Raw genomic sequence first — 23,995 nt, forward strand, 5'->3', positions numbered from 1 at the left:
GCCACCATGTCATCCCTGCCTGCCAGCCTGGGCACTGATGGGAGTACAAGCAGGGAGGTGGGAAGGGGCAGCTGAGCCCACAATAGCCCTTAAGGATTAAGGGTTGATACAGCCCAACCCTGTGGCCCAGAAATGGGTGGAATCCCGGTCACCTGGAGGTCCTAAACGGACAGGACTCCCACATGGAAGGGGAAGTTTCTGGCCGTTAGGACTGATGGCAGTGGAAACCTCTGTCTTGGTGCTGGGGAAGCCAGGAGGGGGAGGCCCAAAGGACCCTCTGGTCCCCTAGTCTATCAGCTAAAACACACACCCTCCTCCCCCAAGAAACAAAACCCAGATTATAAATAATTTCATTTTTTATTCTCTGTACAAAACTTCTCAACCTATGAAAATAAAGTTTGCAAAAGGCAACGTAACACTTGAGCCTCAGAGGTCAGGAGGCTGGTGCACCCTGATCTACACTATGTACAAGTCTCTCCAGAAGGGAGAGAGGCGCCTTGGAGTAGGCCCCCCTCAGCTCAGTGAAATGTACCCCTCCCTGACGCGGGAGAGGGAAAAGCCACTTGGTGCCTGCAGGGCAAGGAGCCCCTGCAATCCCCCGATCGGCCACCAGAGGTCAGCACCACGCTGGCCGCCGCTCGTCGGGTTGGGGTGCAGTGGGGGGGTGGGGTCGCGCCCCCTCCGGCGAACCAGGTCAAGAGGCAGCAAAAGCCCCTATATGCCTCCCAACCCCCCTGCCCCCGCAGACAGTGCGGTACGTAGCTGCACCGTGGACACTCGGGGTCTCCAGCGCTGCCTCTGGCCGTCGAGGCTCCGGCCCGGCGGGGCCGCGGACGGGGATCTAGCTGGAGGTGACCGTGGTCCCGCCGCCCAGGCGCATGAGCATTTGCTGGCAGTCGTGCAGCAGGCGGCGATCGCCGAGCTTCTCGAGCGTGCGCGCCGCCTCGGCCAGCATGCCCACGCGCTGCCCGGGCGCCGACAGGAAGCCGGGAGGCAAGTAGCAGGAGGCCAGCAGCAGGGCCTCGGCGTGCTCCCGCCGCGTGGGCCGTGGCTCCAGCTCGGCCACTGCGCCTGCGCACACCGCAGGATGTCAGGGGCGGGGCTAGGGAGGCTGGCTCCGCCCACCGGCGCACAGGCAGGACCTGTCGCATCCACCGGACTCGCGCATAGTCGCCCATCCCACGGGTGACGGTGGACCCCGTGGACTTTCTCGGGTAGGATATCGCCATCAGGCAACCACCACCAAGTCCCTGGGTCTCTGCCGCAGACACAGTAGCGCTGGGCATCCATCACCGTTTGTTCGGGCTTTCCCCGCCCCCAGCCCCGGAGCAGCGCCACCCTGGCCCCGCGCACCTTTGCCGCAGGGGCCTGTCCTCCTCCGCAGGCTGCGGTCCAGGAGCTGGTGCGTCCGCGTGGGGCTGGCCCCTGCCATTAGCCGGGCCGTGGCCTCGTGCAGGAACACCTGGGCAGGAGGGGGCCAGGAGAGTTGGGGTTTGCGCCGGGCCTCCCCTCCCTCCCCTGCTGCCTCACATCCCCACTGGGAGCCGAGGGGCCCCATGGGCACTCACCCTCCGCATGGCGGGCCGGAAGCTCTGTGCCAGACGCCTCAGGCCGCTCAGGTCCCGCTGGAAGCCACGCAGTTCGAGGGCAGAAGCCTGGGCCCCGGTGCCCGGGCCCTGCGAGGCCTGGGTGGGTGCGGGCGGCTGCTGCCGCCGCCACAGACTAGTTCGTGCCACCAGGAGCAAGTCACACAGGAGCAGCTGCATGGCCTGGGGTGGGGGGCAGGGCAGGGGTCACGGGGGTGGGCTCCGGCTGTGGGAGGGGACGGGTGGGGGCCCGCGGTGCCAGGGGCCGGCTCCGGGCTGCACTGCCGAGGCACTGCACCCGCGTCACTCACGTGCAATGCAACAGCAATGCACCGCGGGGCCGCCCGCCTCTCCAGGCCCCCACGCCTGCCGCCTGCTGGGAAGCGGCCTCGGAAGAGGCCTCTGCCAGACCCCTCACACCACCCGTCCTCCTGTGGGGGGAGACTGGGACCCGAGGGTGGCAGCCGCTCTTCCACCGGGACCCAAGCCTTAGCCAGAGAGACAAGGCTGGCCAGGGCCCCAACCCCTACTGTCAGGCTGACCCCAGCATCTTCTGCAGCCCAAGGGCGAACATCCAGGGGATGGCAAGGCAGGGACCCCCACCCCAGACCTACCAGGCCCCTGGCACCACCCCTCACCTTGTCAATGGAGCTCCCAGCTGGTGTGGTCGCCAGGCTGTCCTGCAGGTACCCACTGGCCTTCTCACAGATGGCCAGGCTGGCTGGGCCAGACTCTGCCTTCCCGCGGCCCAGCAGGGCCCGAGCAGCCTTGAAGGAGTGCAGAGCTGCCCGGGGCAAGGGTCTCCTGTTGGGGCCAGGGCAGAGGACTGATGGTCAGACATGGCCCAGGCCCTCACTACACTCCCCACTGCCCTGGTTCTGGCTTCAAGGGTGGTGACCCTGACTGCACAGAAGGCTGGAGAGTCCGGGAGAATCTGGCCTGTACTCACTCAGACTCCTGCAGGGCACGGGGCAGGTGCTCCACCAGCGGGTATAGCCGCTCGGCTGCCTCCTCATCGCGCCGCAGCCAGTGGATCACCATGGTGGTCAGTGAGGCCCACCACTTGGCCATGGGGTCTGTGCCTGCAGGGAGCAAGGGGTGTAGGTGGGGAGGCTCCCAGGAACTCAGCCACCCTGCACCAAGCTGAATTGGTGTAGAGCTGGGGCCAAGCCGGGGGTCCCCGGGGCAGGGGTCTGGGGGCTCACCAGTGGTGGTGGCCATGCTGGAGCTGATGGAGAAGCTGCAAGCAGGAGCCCCGGCAGCATCAGAACAGGTGTTTAGCAGCTGTAGGTACCCAAGGGCATCAGAGAACTCCCTGTGTCAGAAGAGAGGCCTGGCTGTCAGGACAGGTGGGGGGGGGTCCTGGGAAAGCCTCAGCCCTCCTCACCCCCCACCAGAGCACAGCCTGACCTCCCAGCTCTGTGTCTCTTCTTGGCAAGCTGGTGGGAAAACAGACCCCAGGGGGAAGTGAGATGCTCCTGAGGCCACACAGCGTGTGGTCAATAGCCCAGCTCCCGCCACTCACACGCGGCCACTCACACGCGGCCCGGTACATAGCCACTCTCAGACTCTCCCGTGGAGGGCGCTTGCCTGGTAGGGGAGCACAGGGACACTCACCTGTCCCCGTCAGCTGATCCAGGGCTGGGACTGGGCTGAGCCACACAATTCAGTGCCCTCTCCAAGAGATGTTCACGGAACAGCTGGGTCACCTGGGCCAAGGGGTCCACTGTGGGAAGGAGTGGGTGAGCGGGCTGGCAGGAAGGGCCCTACCCCTCCTCTCCACATTTACCTCTCCACACCAAGGGCTCTTTCCTGGGCACGTGGGTGGGACAGATAAATCTTCCCGGCCTGCCCTTGGATAGGATAACCAACCCTGGACAGTATAATCTACTTAATAAAATGCCTTTAGCAGCTCTGTTCTCTCCATTTGATCTCCTTACTGTACAATGGTCTTGCCTAGGATCACCTCTCCAATCAACCACCTGCCCCCAAATTCCTGTCTCCCTCTTTGCTTCTGAAGAGCCCCAACTGAGACAGACCCAGCCTTCCTGTTCCTGAAGCCCCTCCACAGTAACAACAGATGGGAGGGGGACATCAGAGACGCAGGGATAAGGGACGGGACAGGAATGAGGATGAGGAAGGGGAAAGGGGAACAAAGGAGGTAGGGGGTCAGGGGATGGGCATGGGGATGGGAGAGCACCTGGGTTGCCGGCCAAGCTGTACAGGCTCTCCCTTGGGGAACTGCACACGGCCCAGTCCCCATCCACGAAGAAACGGTGGCCCACAGGGTGGCATAGCCACTGCATGGCAAGAGGCACCGACCCGCTCTGTGCCAGGCAGGCCTGGCGGGCACTACTCAGGAAGAAGCGCTGTGAGGGAAGGGAGCTGGGCTGTCACAAGGGACCCAGACAGGGACTCCAAACCCAGACCAGACCGAGGGCTGAGCCCAGCTGGGCCTGGAGACCATCTGGAACCCACTGCCTCCTCTTGGGCAGCCCCTTGCCCAGGGAGCCACTGGAAAGAGCTGCAAAGACAAGTCCCCAGTCCTGCCCCCACCAGCCCACCACCCACTCACTGTCAGAAAATGCAAGGCCCTCGGGAGACTGGTCTTGACCCTCAGCGCAGCGGCCACATAGATCTCAGCCAGCGTGGCCACGGACACAGCATCCCCTGCACATTCCGCCAGGTTGAGGGCACTCAGTGCCAGATTGGCGGCAGTGAGGTGCCCGCCTGTGTACTTCCCTGAAAGATGGGCAGGCCATAAGGCAGGGGTATGGTGTCAGGGCAGCGGGAGCCCCTCCAGCCCAGCCCCCCATCCTTTATACCCATGGTATGCAGCTGGTGCAGCTTGTGGTAGACGAGTGCCGCGTCCCGGGCGCTCGTGCGGGCGTCCGCCTGCAGGGCACAGTCCCTCTGCAGGCCCCCTGCCCGGCCTGCCAGCCATCGGCCCACCCAGAGACGCTGCAGCAGGTGGCGGATGAGGTTCCAGAGTAGGCTACAGGCCAGGTCCAGGTGGGAGGTGGGGAGCGGCCGGCCCAGGGCCCGCAGGGCCAGCCACAGCTGCTGTGCAGCTTGAGGAAAGTCTCCCTGGGATGGGGTTTTCCAGGTGAGCAATGGAGGGTCAGAGCATCTGAGCACACCATACCCCTCCTGCTCTGAAGATCCTCCCACCTTGGGCTCCCCACCATGACCCTGGTGTCCCCCAGTCAGCAGGAGTCTGCAGGGTAGACAAGAGCAGGGAGTATGGGGCAGGGAAGAGGAGTGCCACCCAGCCCCTGCCCAAGTGCCACCCCAGGTCCCGGTCCCGCCCAATCTCCCAACCCCCAGTCCCTGGATCCAGCCCCTTACCCGGGCCAGGTCCAGGTCAGCCTGTTTGCGATGCCTCCAGAAGCGCACAGCAGGGCCAGAGTGGGGCCGCGTGACCGGCTCTCCATAGATGAAGAGAAGCGCCAAGGAGGTGAGCACCAGCAGCCCATTGGTTAGCCAGATCAGCGGGGGCAGCAGCCACGGGGTCCAGCCAGGGCCATCTAGGGGCAGACAGAAGGGCTGGGGACCTGGCTCCATAGGCTTTGGATAGATACCCGAGTACCCCTTCCCCCCACCCCAGGGATAACCTGGACTGGGCCTATCCTACCTCTGCCCTCGGTGCCCAGCACATTGCGGCCAGGACCATGGTAGGTGCTGCCGGCATCCGAGGGGCTGGGGGGACCCCAGCTGCCCAGCAAGGAGGCCAGGGGGTTGCAGGAGAGGCAGAGGAAGACAAGGGTGCACAGGGCCAGGCGGGAGCGGTCCAGCATACCCCGGCTGTGGGGGGACAGCAGCTGCTCCGGCTTCACCTGGAAGGGGTGGGCAGGTTCGCCAGGGCAGGGCACAAGGTGCCCAGAGAGGATGCAACAGGAGGGAGGGATGGGCACCCTACCCAGCCTCACTGTGGGAGCCCCCTACATGGCTACAGGCCGGTTTTTCTGTCACATGGGAGATGGGATACATTAGGGGCTGCTTCCTACACCCATCCTGGGGCTCAGAGATTGAGGGGGAGACAGACGGGGGGACACAGCAGGGCCCAACCTGGCTATCCTCAAAGACTGGGCTGTCAGGCTCCGAGTCACTGCCACTGCCGGCACTGCCACCGCTCTTGCCTCCCAGGGACAAGGGGCTGCTCTGAGACGGTGAGCCGGCGTCCGAGGGTGGCGGGCTAAGTGTGTCCACCACCTCAGGCTTCCCGCTCTCCATGGACACGTCTGTATTTCCTCCTCCGCCACAGACTGATACCAGGTCCTTCAGTGACTCTGCAGGCCCAAAAGGAACAGGGCCGGGGGTGAAGGCTAGATACCCCACCCCAAAACAGCTTAGGGCCCTGGAGAGGGCGGAACTGGGAGTCGGTCTAGCTCTTGAGGGCCAAGCTGGGGCCCACATCGGGGCCCGGGGGTCAGAGCTGAAGGGGCAGGCATGAGAGTTGGGGTGGGGCAGTGCAGAGCCAGGGGCAGGGTGATGCCAGGACTCACTGCTTTTGTGGGCAGCAGTGCGGAGACTCAGGTTCTCCTGCTTGAGCTTCTGGTTGCTCTGTTGTAGGAAGCGGATGTAATCGATGGCCTTGCGCAAGACAGCAGACTTATTCAGCTGCAGGGGGTGGGAGGGAGAGAGAACAGGGGCCAGTCAGGCCTGGCAAGTGGGCACCAAGGCAAGGGGGAGTGGGGCTGCCTCACAATACTGCTACCTCAGGACCCTTGCACCTGCTGTTCCCTCTACATGGAATATTCTTCCCCTAGTAGAACCTATCTCCCTGGATAGGCATAAGAATTAATACATCAAAGACATCCAACAGCATCTGGCTAACTCCCTCACCTCCTCCAGGTCTTTGCTTATGTAACATCACCTTTCTGAGGTGCTTCAGATGTGCAGCTCTCACCGCCCCTCTTCCTGCTTTGTTTTCCTCCACAGCACTTATCCCCATCGGGCAGCTCTAATGCTTACTTATTTATCCTGTTGATCATCACACACCACCGCCCCCCTGTCACATCCCCCACTAGATCCCCACTAGAATATCAGTCTCCAGACAGCAGGATTTTTGTCTGTCTGTTCACTGCTGTATCCCCAGGATCCAGATTAGCCCCTGGGACACAGGGCACCCTCCATAAGGTTCAGCCGAATCAATGGCACTGGCCAGGCCCAAAGAGTTGCTTAAGCCCATGGCCCAGGCTCAGTCCTGGTTCTTCCGGTCCCCTCCTTCCCCGGGGTCAGCCCAGAGTGTCTCTGAACGCCTCGGCCCGCACCTTTGCTTCAGTGCCCACCACCAGGTCCTTGAGCTCCACGATTTTGTCATTGATGGAGGAACGGTAGCGCTTCTCAATGGCGTTGTGGGCTGTCCGCTTCTCACCACGGTTCTGAGCCGAGCCCAGGGCCTTGCCACCAGCTGCTAGCCGGTTGATGGGCAGCTTCTCAGTGTCCACTACCAGTGGTACCGTCGCCAGGATAGTTCCTCCGCTCACCAGGGTCTGAAGGGCCAGGCACAGGTTAACAGCTGGGCATGCTCATGCACAGAGCCCTGACTTCCTGCCCTCCCCATGTTACCCACCTGCAAGGGCCCCGTTTGTACAGCCGTGCCAGGGGCCAGGGAGCTGATACCCGCCGCCTTCACAGTGGTTGCCATGTCTGTTTTCATGGTTGTCAGAAGCAAAGAGTCAGCCTTGATGAAGTGGGGCTGCAGCAGGACCTGGGAGTGGGAGAGGCCTTAGCCAAGAGCTGTGAGTCTGCACTAGGGGCTGCTACCTCCCCGACACCTGGCCAGACCTCCTCACCGGGACCTGCTGGATCTGCGAGGTCACAGTGGTTGTTCCGGGGGCTGCTGTGGGGTTGGCTGTGGCTGTCAACAGCGGCTGGGGGGCCGCATTCTGGACCTGGGTGTGCAAGGAGACGGGCGGGACCCCTGGCAGGGAAGCCAGTGGCAGGCCAGGCAGCGGCTGCGGGGTGCTCCCTGGAGGGGTCCCTGCAGAGATAAAGGCTGGGGCTGCGGACACAGGCTACCCTAACCCCTTTCAACCCACCCCTCAGGACCCTATCACCCTATGACCTGTGATGAGTCATCACCCCTCACGCTTCAGTTTCCTGTGGGGACAACCCCTGCCTAGAGCTCTGATGCAAATGTGCTAGCATTCCAGCCACGCACTTGTCTCTGGAAGGGCAGCACTGATGTGGACACCCCGACAGAATGGGAGGCAGTGCTTCACCCAACAATAGCAAGAACACAAGAACCGCTAGTAACGGGGGCGTCTGAGGCAGTAGAGCAAAGGCCCGATCTCTAAAACCTGCAAATTCCTCTATGGAGGCCATAGTAGACCCTCCTCTCTGTACTCCTGTTGTCCCCACACACACACCCTTACCTGTGGAGAAGCCTCCAGTGGGGCCGGGATAGCCCAATGCAGGGGCAGAGCTGAACTGTGGTGGGGCTGGAGCCGGGAAGCTCTGGGGCAGGAGGGACCCTGGCAGGGGCTGCGGGGTTGGGGGCTGCAGGATAGTCAGCGGCAGTGGCTCCTCCTTGATGCCAGGCCCAGGGGAGAAAGCAGGCCCAGGTGGGTACATCTTCAGTGAGGTGGGGGCAGGCTGGGGAGGGGACGAGGGTGGAGGTGTCGCCTTGGGTCCCCCCAGGAATCCATCCAGTGGAGAGCTCATTGTGGCAGGAGATGGGGACAAGCTGCCTGGGGAGCTGGCATCAGGACTGGCAGGGTCTGTGCCCCCTGCCCCACCCCCGGCATAGGGTGGGTCGAACAGGCCCGGGAAGTCGCTGTCTTGGTTGTTGATGAGCTGAAGCATGTCTGGAGAAAGAAGAAGAGGCTGAGTGAGTGACAGTGGGGCAGGGGGATGGCCCCAGTACAGGGCATCACACACTGCATGCCTCTTGTCCACACAGCTGGATATGTGGGGCAATGATGCAGAAATAGAAAGCCACCCACATGAGCCCGTGCTCCCAGACATAAAGCCCTTTCTTGGGCACCTGTGACATCTGGAGCAGTGCCTGGTGCTTCGCATGTATCAAACAGCCTGTACAACAGCCCGACGAGGTCAGCACCCCATGAGGCCCATTACCTTGCCCCACACCTATGCTGAGGCAGAATTGGGGTCTGGGCTCTAGACGGCTGACTTGAGAGCTGCCAACACCAACCCATTCCTCCGTGGAACAGACCGAGGCTTAGGGCTGACCCAGCTGCCGGCCACGTATGTGCCAACCAGTGTGTCCCTCCATGTTCTGGGCACGAGCCCAGACCACGTCTATGGCCAAGCAGCCTCAGGACCAAGCTATTCAAGGCTTCAGTTTCCCCCCTATAAAACAGAATGCTGGCCGTACCGACTCCTTCCTCCTCGTACAGACTGGGACACACTCCCAGCGACTGCTTCAGCCTCTCCCCTAGCTGGCAGGTGACGACTAGCTGCCTGGCTGTTGGCCTGAGGCCCTCTAACCCACTAGGGACAGCCACCCACTGGGTTAAAGTGCTCCACAAGATCCCCAGTTGGCCTGGGCCAACTGCCTCCTCTCACTGAGCCTCAGTTTCCTCATCTGTACAACAAAACAAGATGAAGCCCTTCATGGCAGGGCTGCTGCGAGGCTTGGCAGAGCAGGAAGCTGGCCCGCAGCAGGCCTCACGGTTGCCTGCCTCCTGCCTACTGACAGGTGGCCACGCAGGGCAGTTTATGCAGGAGGGGACCTTCCTCCGGCCTCCCAGAGCCCGTGATGGGGGTGCCAGGCTCAGTCCCCCTGGGCCCTCCAGGGCAAACACCTTGTGGGCCCTTCGAGTCCAAGCCCAGCCTAAAGGCTTATAGCACTTTCATTGGCGGGGCCCTGATCCCTCACCCCCACCCTCATGAGCCCCTCTGACAAGATGGGGGAAACTGAGGCCCTGAAAGCAAAGCTGACTCAATCCAGGACTGGGGTCCCAGATTTGGTTCCGAGGGACAGGGGACAAGTGGCCTCCTCCCTGCTTCTGCCCCCGCTGCCTCAGAGCGGGCCGAGGTCGTTGGAAAGCCGCTCTCTCACTCCAGACGCCGGGGTGGGGGTAACTACTGAGGGTGGGGGCGGCCCGCCAACTCCAGTGGGCGCCGGGAGCTGGCAGCCGCCCCCGCCCCTCGGGAACCAGCTCTTTCTGCAGGGAGTCCACCGCCGCTGCACACACGCCCCCCTCTGAGGAAACCGGGGATGGTGACCCCGCCGCGGAGGTGGAGGCTCTGTGATAAAGGGGTGGGGAGTCCTCCAAAAAAATACCTTCGAATGTGCAATCCATGGCTCCGTGGCCCGCGCCCGCCGCCCCTTCGGGGCGCCCCGGCGGCTGGCCTGCCGGTCTCCGCGCGGCGCCGACTTCACCTGTCAGGGCTCCGCCGCGCTATAAAGCCCGCGGAGCGCCCCGCCCCCCGCAGGCCCCGCCCCCGCAGGCCCCGCCCCTCGGGGCCGCGGGCCGGGCATGGGGTGAGCGCGCGCGGCCAATCAGCGGCCGCGCCGCTGCCTCACTAGGGCCCCGCCCCTGCCCCCGCCCCACCCCCGACGGCGGCTCGAGCTCGGGTTTCACCCCGCGGCGCTGAATGGGGCCGGGGTTACTCGCGGGCGAGGGCCCTTAACCCGCTCGGCGCCGACAGCCGCCGGGGTTACTGGCGGTCACAGCCCCGCCACGCCCCCAGCTCCAACCACCTCCGTTAGCACTTCAGAGGAGGGCTGCGGAGTGGACGCGGGACCGGGAGGCCCCGGCACGGATGCCCCAACACTCTTCACACACCGCTGGCGCTCTGAGCAGGTCTCCACCGCTAGGCCTCAGTTTACTTCTCTAGATAACGGGATCATCACATCTCTCTGGCCTCGAATGGGAGAAGTGAAAAAGAACATGGGTGCAGCGCTCAGGACCACGAAGCGCTGAATTACCGCCAAGGGCTGCTGGTGGTGGATGTGGGGACCTCCTCTTCCTGGGGCACCCCCCACCACATGGACGCCTAAGAACAGGTCACTGCCAGGAAACTGAGGCCCAGAGTGAGGGATCCCCTCCTCCCAAAGTACACATTCCCATAATCCTTGCACCTGATTCCTGTCTCTCTGTGCAGATATCCTTTTGCCGAGAGACCAGGGTCTGGGATGGGGGGAGGGGGTCTGCAAAGTCAGCTCCAGCCCCTGAGGTCTCACAGCCTGCTCCCAGCAGTCCCTGAGGGCCAAACCTGGCTCACTTATTGCCTGTAGGGTCCTGGGAGGCCAGGAGACAGCCTAATCCCTGGGACGCAGGGGTGCAGCCCTAGGGTGACAGGCTCTGGGGGTCTTTTGAGGAGGTACCTAGGAGTGCCTCCCCTAGGCAGTACCTCTGAGTAAGGTCAAAGTTCGACACATACAGATGAACAAAGTATGGCCAGCTGCCCAGGTTGTCACCTTGAGCTCTTGTGGCCAAACAGACCACTAGCAAGTCCTGCCCCAGCCTCTGGTTCCCAGGCCCCTGTGGCCTCAGAGGGAGGATGAAGCCTGGGCAGGCAGGTATGCCAACCGAGCAGCATGGGCCAAGAGGGACTCCAGCCCCAAGTTCTCTCCCTCTCCACCAGCCTAAACAAAGAAACTGCCTCATCTCCCTCACACACATCCAATTCCCAATCTTTCTAGACCTTTCCATGCCTTTTAGGGGGTGCCAAGGATAAAGAACTTCTCCAGCACCTCCATCTCCCTCTCTCCTCAGCTTGTGGGTGCTCACACTTTCCCTCAACTCCCCCCCACAAAAAAACAAAGCACTGCTGTTGAAAAGGCTCTGACCTCACCAGAGTAACCAAAAACGGGTTAGACACCAAGGCCTGAATTCCAGGCACGAGTTTCAAAAGCAGACCCTCACAGCTCTGTTTTTTCTTACCATGGTCCCCACTTGTGCAGCCCATACTGTGGCAGGACCTGCAAGTGGACCAGGGCCAGAGGCAGCCCTGAGAGTATAAGCCTGGGCCACCCCCTTCCTGACTCATCCTTCTCTTCCCTTCACCACATTTTCTTGCCTGTTTCCATTCCTCACATCTTTATGCTTTGCCCCCATTTCATCCTGAGGTAGGAGGGAGAATGGTTGGTCTATGTCCCCCTGAGGGTAGCCCGAGTCAGGGAAGGCTTCTGAGATGCAGCGAGAAAGAGGGCCTGGGTGCCACGAGGCACCTGGTGGCATATAAGGGGCCAGCCTTTCCCTGAACTTGGCCTGAGCAGCCCCCCATCTCTCTCCTCTGGAGCTTAATCTGCCAGCAGAAGCTGGGTGCCAGATCTAAGACTGGGGTTGGAAATGTGAGAGCAAACCCCACAGCCCCCTTCCCCCATCCATCCAGGGGGCAGACCTGCCCCCTGTGCCTCACTTGCCATGTCATCTCAGGCAAATCACTCCCTTTCTCTGAGCCTCCACCCCATGTCTCCAGAGGTGACACCAGTGAGGTTCTAGAAGGACAAGTGTGTCTACTGCAGCATTATTTATGACAGCCAAATTATGCAAGCAGCCTAGGTTGTCCATCAACAATGAACGGATGAAGAAGATACAGTGTAGACACACACACACTCACACACACACACACTCTCACTCTGGAGTATTACTCAACCATAAAAAAGAATGAAGTCTTGACATTTGCGACACCATGGATAGATCTACAGGGCTACAAGGTGTAATGCTAAGTGAAGTAAGTCAGAGAAAGACAAATACCATATGATTTCATGCATATGTGGAATTTAAAAAAAATAAACAAAGGAAAAAGAGACAAGCCAAAAAACAGACTTTTAACTCTAGAGAACAAACTGGTGGTGAGCAGAGGGGAAGTGGGTGGGGGATGGGTGAGGTAGGTGAGATGGGGATCAAGAGTACCCTTAGCATGGTGAGTGCTGGGTAATGTATAGAGTTGCTGACACACCATACTGTACCCCTAAAACTCATAACACTGCATGTTAACTTTAAAAAATGAAAGTAAAATAAAATAATAAAAGCAAATGTAGGGATGTCTGGGTGGCTCAGCAGTTAAGCGCCTGCCTTCAGCTCAGGGGATGATCCTGGAGACCTGGGATCAAGTCCCACACCGGGCTCCCTGCATGGAGTCTGCTTCTCCCTCTGCCTCTCCCTCTCTGTGTCCCTCATGAATAAATAAATAAAATCTTTAAAAAAAAAAACAAACAACAAATATATCAGGGCACCTGGGTGGCTCAGTGGGTTAAGTGTTCAACTCTTGATTTTGGCTTTGGTCATGACCTTAGGGCCGTCAGATCAAGCCCAGCACTGGGCTTCATGCTGGATGTGGAACCTGCTTAAGATTCTCTCTCTCTCTGCCCTCTGCTCCTGCCCCTGTCCCCAGCTCATGCTCTCACTCTCACTCTCTCCCTCCTCTGCCCCCCAAGAAGAGCAAGTGTATGAAGCACCCAGCATTCAGCAAGATCTCAATAAAGATTAGTCCCTTGGGATGCCTGGGTGGCTTAGTGGTTGAGGGTCTGCCTTTGGCTCAGGTCCTGATCTTGGGATAGAGTGCCGCATTGGGCTCCCCGCAGGGAGCCTGCTTCTCCCTCTGCCTGTGTCTCTGCCTCTCTCTCTGCGTGTGTCTCTCACAAATAAATAAATAAAATATTTGTAAAAGGGGGAAAAAGGGGGGGGGGATTAGTCCCTGTACAGCAAATGGAATGGTCTAGAAATGTTAAGGCAGGTAGTGAGTGGCCCAACACTTGCAATGTTCAAGTCGGAACTCCATAGACAATGGAGCTTGTTTTATGGAGAGAAAATCAGGCTGGGACTGGAGTGAGGCAGGAGAGGTACCCACGCCAGCCCTGGAAGCCAAGACATGGCCCCCAAGGCCCCACGGCTCCCATCTCATGGATGATTCTCGTGAGCTGAGCCCTGGCCTTCCAGCAGAGAGGGACTCAGTGTGGCTCCTGCATGCACTCCCCAGAGAACAAGGAAGAAGAGGCATAGACTCTGAGCCTCAGTGGGCCCACCTCACACCCCTCCAATCGCTCACCTTCTGCACCTCCTCCGCAAGCCTGGATTCCTCCTTTATGCTCTCCTTTCCAGTCCTGCCCTGATTCTATCAGGGCCCAACAGGAAACCTGACCCCCTTCCTTCCTTGGCTCTACCTTCAAACCACCTTTGGAAGGCAGATATGGGACAGGCTTTTATTCTCTGGCCTGTTTATTCTGTGAGGCCAGGATGCAAATCTTGGGAGGACCCAGCACCACAAACTGGCAGGACCCCAGCTCTGATCATCACAGGAGCCTCCCTCCCATCCAGCCTGTATGGGCCTTGAACCTCAAACAGGCTATGTTTGCATGCCTCTCAGGATAGGGAGCTCACCACCTCCCTCTCATGGCCTGGTCCATGATGCCTAGATTTGTCTCTCTTGACAATATCTACGTCTTTTCTTTTTCTTCTTCTTCTTTTTTTCTTTTTTTAAGATTTATTTATTTGAAAGACACAGAGAGAAAGCTGATGGGGAGGGGGAGAGGGAGAGAGAGTTCTAAGCAGACTCTATGCTGAGCACAGAGCTGGACCCAGGGCTCCATCTCACGACCCTGAGATCATGACCTGCACTGAAATCAAGAGATGGATACTCAACTGACTGGGCCACCCAGGTGCCCCACTACTGCCTTTTCTTAAGCGTCTATTGTGTATTAGGCCTGTGCCAGGCACTGGGGCTACAGGGACACTGCACAGAGACCTTCCCTCATGAAGCTTACATTCCGGTGACCAACAGTCAGCAAATACCTGGAAGAATGTGGGTGCAGATGCTGATGGGCACCACAGAGAAACCGAGGCAGTATGAAGAGAGGGTGAGGGGCCACTACCGATGAGATCAGCAGCCAGACTCCCTGAAGAGGCAACATCTGAGTAGATGCCTGAATGAAACAAGGGAGGGGGCCAGGAGGAAGGAAGGCTTCGGGCAGAAGGGACAGCAAGTGCAAAGGCCCTGAGGTGGGAACAAGCTTGGCATGAGGCTGATGAGACGGCAAGGAGCCCAGGGTGGCTGGAGCAGAAGGAACAAAGGTGGAGACAGAAGTCAGGGAGGCAGCCAAGGAGCTGGGATTCCAACAGGAGTTTGTCTGTCTCCTGAGCCAAGGACACCAATACTCCAGGAAATGGGCAGGAAAGGGGTGTGCAAACTGCCCAGCGCAATGCAAATCACAAAGGGTGGCACAAGTGTGAAGAACAGGGAACAGTATAAAAGCAGCACCAGCGCAGGAGAGGGCATGGGCAGGGCTTATGGGACCCCTGGAGCGTTGCCTCTGCCCGCTTCGGGATGGGCTCAGAGCAGGGGTGGGCGTTCACCCAGCATCCTGGGAAGCCAGGGCTATGCCCTGCCTGCCACTCATCCCTGCTGCTCCTACCCATGCCTCCTCGATCCTCCTGAGGACTCAGGTCAGCAGGTTTGCATGTCTTCAGCCAGTCATGTATGCAACAGAGACAGACTGCCTTTGTGTACTCAGGGCCTCCTGGGGGGGACAAGTGCCTCTTCCTGGAATGGGATGGGCCCATGGCTGGAGCCCCAGGTGTACCTGGGCATGAGCCCTCTAGATGAACAAGGAAACAGGCTCAGAGAGAGGCCGCGTGTCCAAGGGCCCACCACTGCCAAGTAGAGAATCTAGGACTCAAACCCGGGTCAACCGACCCGAGCCCACACTCATCAGCTCCAGCCTGCCCAGGACAGGAGACAGCCCCAGCCCCAGCCTGGCTCTGCCCCAGCCTGCTGGCAGTGTGCATCTCAACCACAAGGTGTGTGTGGAGGCTCAGCTCTGACACTGCCCCTTCCCGGGCCTTCCTGACCACTGTTAGCGGCCAGGCCTTGGCTGGGAACCCCTCAAGGCAGGGCTAGGGCTCGACCAGCTCATGACACCAGCAGCACTCAGCACAAGGCAGAGCACAGAGGGGACCAGAGTCAGGGGTCCACATAGCCACCCCCCCCCCACTGGTCTCTAGCCATGGGCCCTCGCTGTGACTCACGATCACTGTGATCATGCAATTCAGTGCCACCATACGTTCGCCCAGGCTGCTCCCTCTGCCAGAAATGTCCTTCCCATTATCCTTTGTCTACCTAGCAAATTCCTGCTCCTCTTTCAAAACTTGCTCTGATGTTGCCTTCTCAGAGTCTCCCCTCATCTGTGTCACCCCACACACTAGCTCCCCTTCACCCAGACCAAATGACCCTGCACATGACCTGTAAGATGGCCATTGAGCAAGATGCTGGTCAGCACCAATTCGGACATCTTGTCATAGGTATGGGCTCAGGTCACATACTTATCATTCGGGCAGCTGAAAACCAACCCATGGGACTGAACAGTGGCAATCTGGGAGTTGTGTCCTATTGCTGAGCAACTGTTCCCGGTCTAAATAGTAGTGTTGCACATTTCTTTATATAAATTACATCTATTTCCCCTTTTTGAGTTTTTCCCCTGCAGCCCATTTTAAACCTGAAGTGGGCTTAGTATGGGCTGCTCCCTGGCAAAGAGAGACACCCTTTACAACCTCCCCTGCAATGTGTCCCATTTCCTCATTGCATCACCAGCACTGGGTGTTATAATTTTTATTTACTTTTGGTTGCTTTGTTTAGCCCTGGGAACTGTGTGACTGGAACCTCAAAGGTGCTTTAATTTGTATTTCCAAGGCTGCCTTGAGATGTTTTGTGCAACAAACTATCACATGAGCAGAGGCTCACAAACACCTGCTGTGCCCCCACCCTCCTCTGCCAGCTAGAAACAAAGCTTCTTCAGCAGATTCTTCTGCCTGGGAAGCAATCCTTGCTGGGTCTGGCCTTCCTGCTGCTTCTACAGGTCTCTAACTCCTTCATACCCCTAAGTTACCACCTGGCTTGAGCCACAGGTTGGGCAGCTAGGGAACTATGGTGAGTCAGGTGTTTCAAGATCTCTGATCCAGGATGCCTGGGTGGCTCAGTGGTTGAGCATCTGCCTTCGGCTCAGGTCATATTCCCAGGGCCTTGGGATCAAGTCCAGTGTGGGGCTCCCTGCTCAATGGGGAGTCTGCTTCTCCCTCTCCCCACTGCTTGTGCTCTCTCTCTAATAAATAAAGTATAAAAAAACAACAATAACAACAAAAACCTCTTTCTCATTTGTACTGCTGGGTGAGGAGGTGACAAGGTATCTCGAAGTCTCCTTCCAGGGAAGCCTGGGTGGCTCAGCGGTTAAGCATCTGCCTTCAGCCCAGGGTATGATCCTGGAGTCCCAGGACTGAGTCCCACATCAGGCTCCCTGCATGGAGCCTGCTTCTCTCTCTGCCTATGTCTCTCATGAATGAATAAATAAAATATTTTTAAAAAAGAAGAAGAAGTGTCCTTCCAGCTCTACTCTCTTTATCTTTAATGATAGCTAAGGACAGGGTGCTTGCTCACCTAGGGGTCAGGCAGGGGGAGGGGGAGGGGCGCCCAACTAGCCCTGACCAGCCCCACCTTCTCTCCCAAGCAGAGACCCAGAATCAAATGGTGGCCACTCAGGACTTGAAACCATAGCCCATAGAAACTTTCAACATAGGCTCCTTGGATAGTCTGCTAACATTTGTTAAGCTGAACATATTAGGTGCCAGGTCCTAGTTAAGTGATCTAAATTGGTTGAGGGCTACTATTGGCCATGTGCTGCTTAAGCCCTTGACCTAAATGAGCTCATCTGATGCCCAAAACTCCAAGAAGATGATTCTACTATTATTCGTAGTACCTGAAGGCCAGAGAGGTTAAGCCACTTGTTCATGGTCACACAACAGGGGTTGAATCTGAAGACCCTGGGCTCCAACGGGAACCCCAGAGCCCTAGGAGGGGGCAGCCTTGCTGGGAGATAACTGGGGGGTCATTTAGGAGGAAAGGGTGAGCTTGAGCAGTGTTCCAGGTCAGGATGGGCCTTTCTAGGCCACCAACTCTTCCAGGTGGGATGGACTCCCATGCCTGCCCCACCTCCCTCCAAGTCCTAGACCCAGCTGGGGAACCACACACAACTGGACCCAGCCTCAACCCCCCTTCCAGGAGCCCCAAACCCATTTCTGAGCCTCTCTCCCCTGCCCTCACACAACCCTCTTCGTGTAGCCACATGGGACATAGGTCTCAGAAGTATGCCATCCCAGTCAGGTCTGGGGTTCAAAGGTCACATCCACAGGGCCTGTGGCTGGCAAGAGACAAAGCCAGAGATACTTCCTCTGGCCAGCACTGCCATTCCCACCTGAGTTGCACCTGTTGGCAGGGCAAAGTCCAGATGCCAGGCTTCTGTCTAATGGTGACCCTACCTGGGCTGACCAGGTCACTCAGGATGTTTGTGTCCAGAGAGGTGACCATCGGACAGGAGGTAACTCCCAGACATCTCAACCTACTCCCAGCATGCTTCTCTCCATCCCCCAAAGAGACAGGTCCGGCAAACCCTGCAGGTCTGGAATGCAATGCTGAGACACGGGAACATTATCTTGGGGGCACTGGGGAGCCATGGTCATTTGGGAACTGAGGAGTTCTTTTTTTTTTTTTTAATTTTTTTTTTTTTAAAGATTTTATTTATTTATTCATGATAGTCACACACACACACAGAGAGAGAGAGACAGAGACACAGGCAGAGGGAGAAGCAGGCTCCATGCACCGGGAGCCCGACGTGGGACTCGATCCCGGGTCTCTAGGATCGCGCCCTGGGCCAAAGGCAGGCGCCAAACCGCTGCGCCACCCAGGGATCCCATTAATTTTTTTTTTAATTTTTATTTATTTATGATAGTCACACACAGAGAGAGAAAGAGAGGCAGAGACACAGGCAGAGGGAGAAGCAGGCTCCATGCACCGGGAGCCTGACGTGGGACTCGATCCCGGGTCTCCAGGATCGCGCCCTGGGCCAAAGGCAGGCGCCAAACCGCTGTGCCACCCAGGGATCCCTGGGAACTGAGGAGTTCTATGCCCAGAGCTGGGAGCTGAGCAGTAAGCACAAACTGTGTTTCCTTTTTCTTTTCTTTTTTATTTAGAGAGTGTGTGGCAGTGTGCATGCATGCGGGGGGTGGGGAGGTGGCGCACGGGCAGAGGGAGAGAGAAAGAATCTTAAGCAGGTTCCACACCCAGCATGGAGCCCATGTCAGGGCTCGATCTCACAATCCTGAGATCATGGCCTGAGCTGAAACCAAGAGTCAGAATCTTAACTGACTGAGCCATCAGGCACCCCTTGAGCCGTGTTTTCTAAGAAGAGCCCAAGCTTTTCCCACTGGGGAAAGGACTGGGCGTGAGATGCCATGGGGAGAGGCGGGGGCTGGCTGAATGGCCCCCAGTGGGTTCTCTCCATCAGGACTGGCCTGGACCCAGAAAAGTGCCAGACAGGCACAGGCCCTGGGAGCAGGCCCTCCTGTGGTTTATCTAGGCGCCTGGGAGGGACCACAGGGCTGCGAGAGCCCCAGAAAGCACTGCCTGGGCCGAGCTGCGGTGGGGAGGAGTGAGACCTGGCAAGGCTACCCTGGCTACACAAACAGTGAAGGTGGGGGCATCCAGGCAGAGGACAGATGGACCGTCCTACCAAACGCTTCAGATAAACCACAGTCCCCAGGGCGACTCCTCAGCCAGGCCAGCATCCCCCTGCAACCCCATAGGTGGGGAGGGCCCAGTCAGAACCCCATCTCCGTTCGCCTCTTCTGCACTTAAAGCAGGTGCGACATCTGATATATTAATCAGCAAAGAGGGGATGCCTGCCTCGGGCTTAACAATAATCCCAAACATGGCACAGGGCTGCACTCAGGTCCCCTCCACCCATAGCCACAGGGACCCCAAAGCACAGGACATACCAGAGGTCATGGGGCTGGAGCCAGGTCAGTGCCTTCACCCACAGAGCTAAGGGCTGTGCTGGCAGCTCCACCCCAATACCCGTTCACATGACAGAGGGTTTGGCAAAGGCAGGCAGCAGGGTTGGGTGGGGCCCAAGGCCCTTAGCCTTGCTCCCTGGTGACAGTCTCAGTCTCATGACTCAAAGGCCACACTGGACTGGGAGGGGGAAGCGGCGGCTTGGCCTCTGACCTCTGTGACCTACTCCCAGGCCCCCAGCATAGCCCCACGTGGAGCTGCCTCCTGGGTTGTCTGTTCTTTTTTTTTTTTTTTTTTAAGATTTTAAAATTTACTTGAGAGAGAGAGCGTACACACACATGCGCACTCGAGTGAGGGGAGGGGCAGAGGGAGAAAAGCCAACTCTCTGCTGAGCACAGAGCCCAATGCATCTCACAACTCTGAGATCACGACCCTAAGCCGAAATCAAGAGACACTCAGCCGACTGGGCCACCCAGATACCCGGGGTTCCCTCTTCTATCGCTTTCTACCCCTACCCCACTCTTAGGAGCTGAGCAGATAAGAGCATGGGCTCTGGAGTCCACCGCCTAAGTATGAATCTTGGCCCTGCCATGTTCTGGCTGTGTGACCTCAGGCAAGTCACTTGACCTCTCTGTGTGCCTCAAGGAACTCATCTGTAAGATGAAGATCTTAAGTCTACCCACTTAGGGTTGTCAGGAGGGCTCACTGGTCAGCTAGAAGCCTAGGATACAGTTGTGATCCTCTGTTGTGATCCTCTACCTCAGCTGCCAGGGGGAGCTTCCAACATATAACCCAAGCATAGCACTGCCCTGCCCCCATGCCCTCAAAACTCCCCACTGCCTCTGGACCCAGTCCATCTACCCCTCCAGTAGTTTGAGGCCTGCCTGGCCCACCTCACAACCGTCTTTCCTCTTAGGGGACCTGGAAACCTTCGGGCCCTGCCCGTCCCACCCCCAACTCACTTCTCTCTAGACCTTGAATCAGCCTCACTCCAAAGGCAGGGTAAAAGTCTCAAAATTAGGCCTATCCTCTGAGCATCAAATTCCCCTCCCAGAGCTTCCACCTATGAAACTAACAGAGGATCCATCCAAGCAAAGACTGGCCTGGGGTGTCTACTGCAGTGCAGTTTATAAGAACAAAACAACATGGATGTCCATCTGTGAGCAAACCAGGGAACTTGATTGTTGTCTGGCTGTTGACATGGAACAAAGCAGGTTACAATCTGTTGTGAGCCAATGGACCCTATTCTAAATTATAAAAGTATAGATTAGCGGTTGCCTGGGACTGAGTGTGGACCAGAGAGTGGTTGTGAACAGGCAAGAGGGATCTTACTGTGGTGATGAAAATGCTCTAGAACTAACTGGTGATGGTCACACAACTTAGTCAACGTAAAAACTTACTGTACACTTAAACTGGATCAATCTTTTTTTTTTTTTTTAATTTTTATTTATTTCTGATAGTCACAGAGAGAGAGAGAGGCAGAGACATAGGCAGAGGGAGAAGCAGGCTCCATGCACCAGGAGCCCGACGTGGGATTCGATCCTGGGCCTCCAGGATCGCGCCCTGGGCCAAAGGCAGGCGCCAAACCGCTGCGCCACCCAGAGATCCCAAACTGGATCAATCTTATAGCAGGTAAATGATACCTTGAAGGTGTTGTTTTTTAAAAGGTGGATCATGAGTGTATAGTCATTACACACACACACACACACACACACACACACACACCAGGAAACAATCCAATCCCGCACATAATTAACAGAGCTTATCTCTGCATGACCGGTTTAAGGAAGATTTTATTTTCTCTTTTTGCTCACTTGAACTTTCTAATTTTTTTACAATGCAAAGAGATTTGTTGTGTAATTGGGAGGAAAAAAGAAAGTTTGGATAAAAACCAAGAAACACCCTGCCGTGGTAGGCAAACTTCATGGCCACCCCAGCAAGAGGCTGCAGTTGTCTGCCGTCTCTCCCAGATTAGAGCTGGTGCCTAGGGGCACCTGGGTGGCTCAGTGGTTGAGCGTCTGCCTTCAGTTCAGGTCGTGATCCCAGGGTCCTGGGATGGAGTTCCGCATCAGGCTCCCTGCAAGGAGCCTGCCTCTGCCTCTCCCTCTGCCTATGTCTCTGCTTCTCACTCTGTGTCTCTCATGAATAAATTAAAAAAAAAATTCTTTAGAGCTGGTGCTTAATTGCCCCCAACCCCAAACAACCCCTTGGGCCTCAGGACATAATGCTTCTGCAAATGAGTCCGTGAGAAAAGTCTATGCCAGACCTGTGGCCCTGATACACCTGCCCTGATTCTACTGCCCCAACTCCCCTAGGAAGGGAAGCATTCATATCCCGAGTGGGAAACAGGCTCAGAGATTCAGAGAGCTTGGGCAGGATGGCAAAGTAAGTGAGTAGTGTCCAGATTCAAGTCCCGACCCCAAAGCCCAGGAACTCACCACCTGGTCATGTGCCTTTCAAGCTGTACCCACTGGGTCCAGGGCTTTTGGAATTGTTGGTTGAGTTAGGCTTGGATTTCTCCAGGGCCTGGGATTTGGGGTTCATCACTCCAGGGCAGGGCCAAGAGGAAGGCTGCTTTGGGAAAGCCCCACAATTTAAGTCTCTCCTCCCACACCCTCCCCTTGCCTGGTCCTCGGGGAAGGCAAGCTGATAAGGCCCCAGGCTGGCAGCCAGCTGGGCTCATATGCACCGCCTCGGTAGGGCAGGAGTGAGTGAGTTAGAAGTGTCTGTTTGTTAACCCCAGGTGGCCACAAGCTCCATGGACACTACTGTCCAGGTAGTCGGAGGTCTGTGTCCTGTGCTCTTGGCTTCAAGTTCCCCATCGACCAAGTGACACTTGGCCAGTGATGCCGAAACTGCAGAGCAACCATGGAGGGCCATTTGCTGGGGGCTGTGGTTTGTCCTCTCTACACAATGGGGCAACAGCCTCCCAACTGGGACCTGCCGCACCATTCTCAAACCCCTTCTCTGTCTAGCAAACAAGATACTTTTGAAGGGGTGAGTACACCGGCTCTGCTCAGCAGCTCCACCACAGCTCTGCCCTCTGGCGCAGAGGATCCTCTTTTTTGCCAACTGTCCCAACCTCCCCTCCTGTGCCTTCCTCTTAACTCCTCAAATTCGGGGCCTTGGCCCGTGCTGAGCCCTCGGCGGACTGGGAAAACATCCTTCCCAGGGGGTCCTGACCTGACCTTCAAGTCTCAGCTCAAACGTCTGCTCAAAGAGATCTCCCCCAGGGACCCCTGGGTGGCTCAGGAGTTTAATGCCTGCCTTCAGCCCAGGGCATGATCCTGGAGTCCTGGGATCGAGTTCCACATCGGGCTCCCTCCATGGAGCCTGCTTCTCCCTCTGCCTGTGTGTCTGCCTCTCTCTGTGTCTCTCATGAATAAATAAATAAAATCTTAAAAAAAAAAAAAAAAGAGGTCTCCCCCACCCCTGCACCACCACCGGGCAACTAAATATCCGTTTGCGAGTTTTCTTGAGAATTTCCGTGCTCCCAAGAAAAGGAGGAGCCCAGGTCGACCTGTGAACCCCCGATGCCTAGTACACGGCCTGGTATTCAGTAGATGCTCACTAAACGTTTGCGCCGGGACCGGGAGCACTCGCCGGGGGCGAAAAGGAGCGGGAGGAGGGGCCAGGGGAAGCGCTGCGCGCATGCGCGTGAGCTCCGCGCCGAGCTGAACTCTTCGCCGGAGGGAATGACCGTGAGTAACCCCGCGCTTACGTCAGGGCCGGGGCGGGGGCGGGGCCTCGGAACCGCCCAGGTCTCCGGGGCTCGCGGCGGCCGCCCCTGGACCGAGGACTCCCTGGCCGCGCCGCGCGGGGCCCCGGACGCCCAGAGGCGCACGTGCCCGGCCCGGAGCCTCCAAGAGACCCGGCGAGGCGCGGCCCGAGAGGCCGGGGGGGGAGGCGCGGGGGGGGGTCGGCGCGGTCTGCACAACGGGGCCCACGGCGCGCAGCCCAGAGGCACGGGGAAGCCCCGCGCACAAGCACAGAGCCGGGACCGGTGCCCGACCCCGCGCCCCGGGAGACAAAGCCCCACGCCGCCGGCGCGCCACGCTCGCGCGGAGCCCAGCCGGCCCTTGACGTACCTTCGATGTCGGTCAGCAGCGCCGCGTCCAGCTCGCACGGCTCGGCCAGCGCCTGCTCCAGGGCCGCGTCGCTGAAGGGCGGCTCGTCCATGGCGCAGTCGCCTCCTCCGGGCCGCCCGCCGGGCCCGCCGCCGCCGCGTACGGACTTTCGCAGGGAGCGCCGCGTCCCCCGGCCCCGGCCCGCTGCCGCCGCTGCGCGCGTCCGCGTCCCCGCCCGGCCCCGGTGGCCTCCCGGCGCCCGCGAAAAGTTCCTCGGAAACTGGGTTCCCCCGCTGTGGCTCTGCAGGGAGGGCGGGGCGGGGGCGGGGGCGGGGCCCTGCCGATAGGCCCCGCCCCCGGGGTAGACGGGCCCCACCCCACCTGGAGATTGCTGGGACCCGGCTCCGGGGTCGGGCTCGCAGACCTACCCGCAACCGGCCCCTCCGCCTCGCAGACCTACCCGCAACCGGCCCCTCCGCCTCGCAGACCTACCCGCAACCGGCCCCTCCGCCAGTGCGCCCTCCAATCATTCCTTTTATCCGACCCCTGGCACAGCCGCGTCTGGCCCACTGCAGCGGGGGCGCG

The 23,995-nt window shown here is 58.6% G+C and overlaps 1 protein-coding gene across 3 annotated transcripts; it reads right to left on the reverse strand.

The window, feature by feature from the left end:
* Positions 1–338: 338 nt before the first annotated feature.
* Positions 339–23,691, reverse strand: SREBF1 (sterol regulatory element binding transcription factor 1). Of its 3 annotated transcripts, XM_055305722.1 has the most exons (20): positions 23,432–23,690; positions 9,841–9,939; positions 7,967–8,398; positions 7,385–7,572; positions 7,162–7,299; positions 6,860–7,081; positions 6,092–6,206; positions 5,655–5,875; positions 5,221–5,422; positions 4,935–5,113; positions 4,412–4,673; positions 4,162–4,328; positions 3,787–3,955; positions 3,204–3,312; positions 2,792–2,901; positions 2,536–2,668; positions 2,225–2,390; positions 1,569–1,769; positions 1,354–1,462; positions 339–1,071 (listed from the first exon to the last, which is right to left on the reverse strand). In XM_055305722.1, exons 1-20 carry the CDS (start codon positions 23,520–23,522, stop codon positions 842–844), a joined length of 3,543 nt encoding a protein of 1,180 aa, XP_055161697.1. In that variant the 5' UTR covers positions 23,523–23,690; the 3' UTR covers positions 339–841. The 3 variants fall into 3 exon arrangements, with proteins under 3 accessions (XP_055161697.1, XP_055161696.1, XP_055161695.1); XM_055305721.1 differs by lacking the exon at positions 9,841–9,939 and having other exon boundaries at positions 23,432–23,689; XM_055305720.1 differs by lacking the exon at positions 9,841–9,939 and having other exon boundaries at positions 2,536–2,901; positions 23,432–23,691.
* Between the last annotated feature and the right edge of the window lie 304 nt (positions 23,692–23,995).

Source organism: Nyctereutes procyonoides, unplaced genomic scaffold (assembly GCF_905146905.1).
Source record: "Nyctereutes procyonoides isolate TBG_1078 unplaced genomic scaffold, NYPRO_anot_genome, whole genome shotgun sequence".
NCBI lineage: Eukaryota > Metazoa > Chordata > Mammalia > Carnivora > Canidae > Nyctereutes > Nyctereutes procyonoides.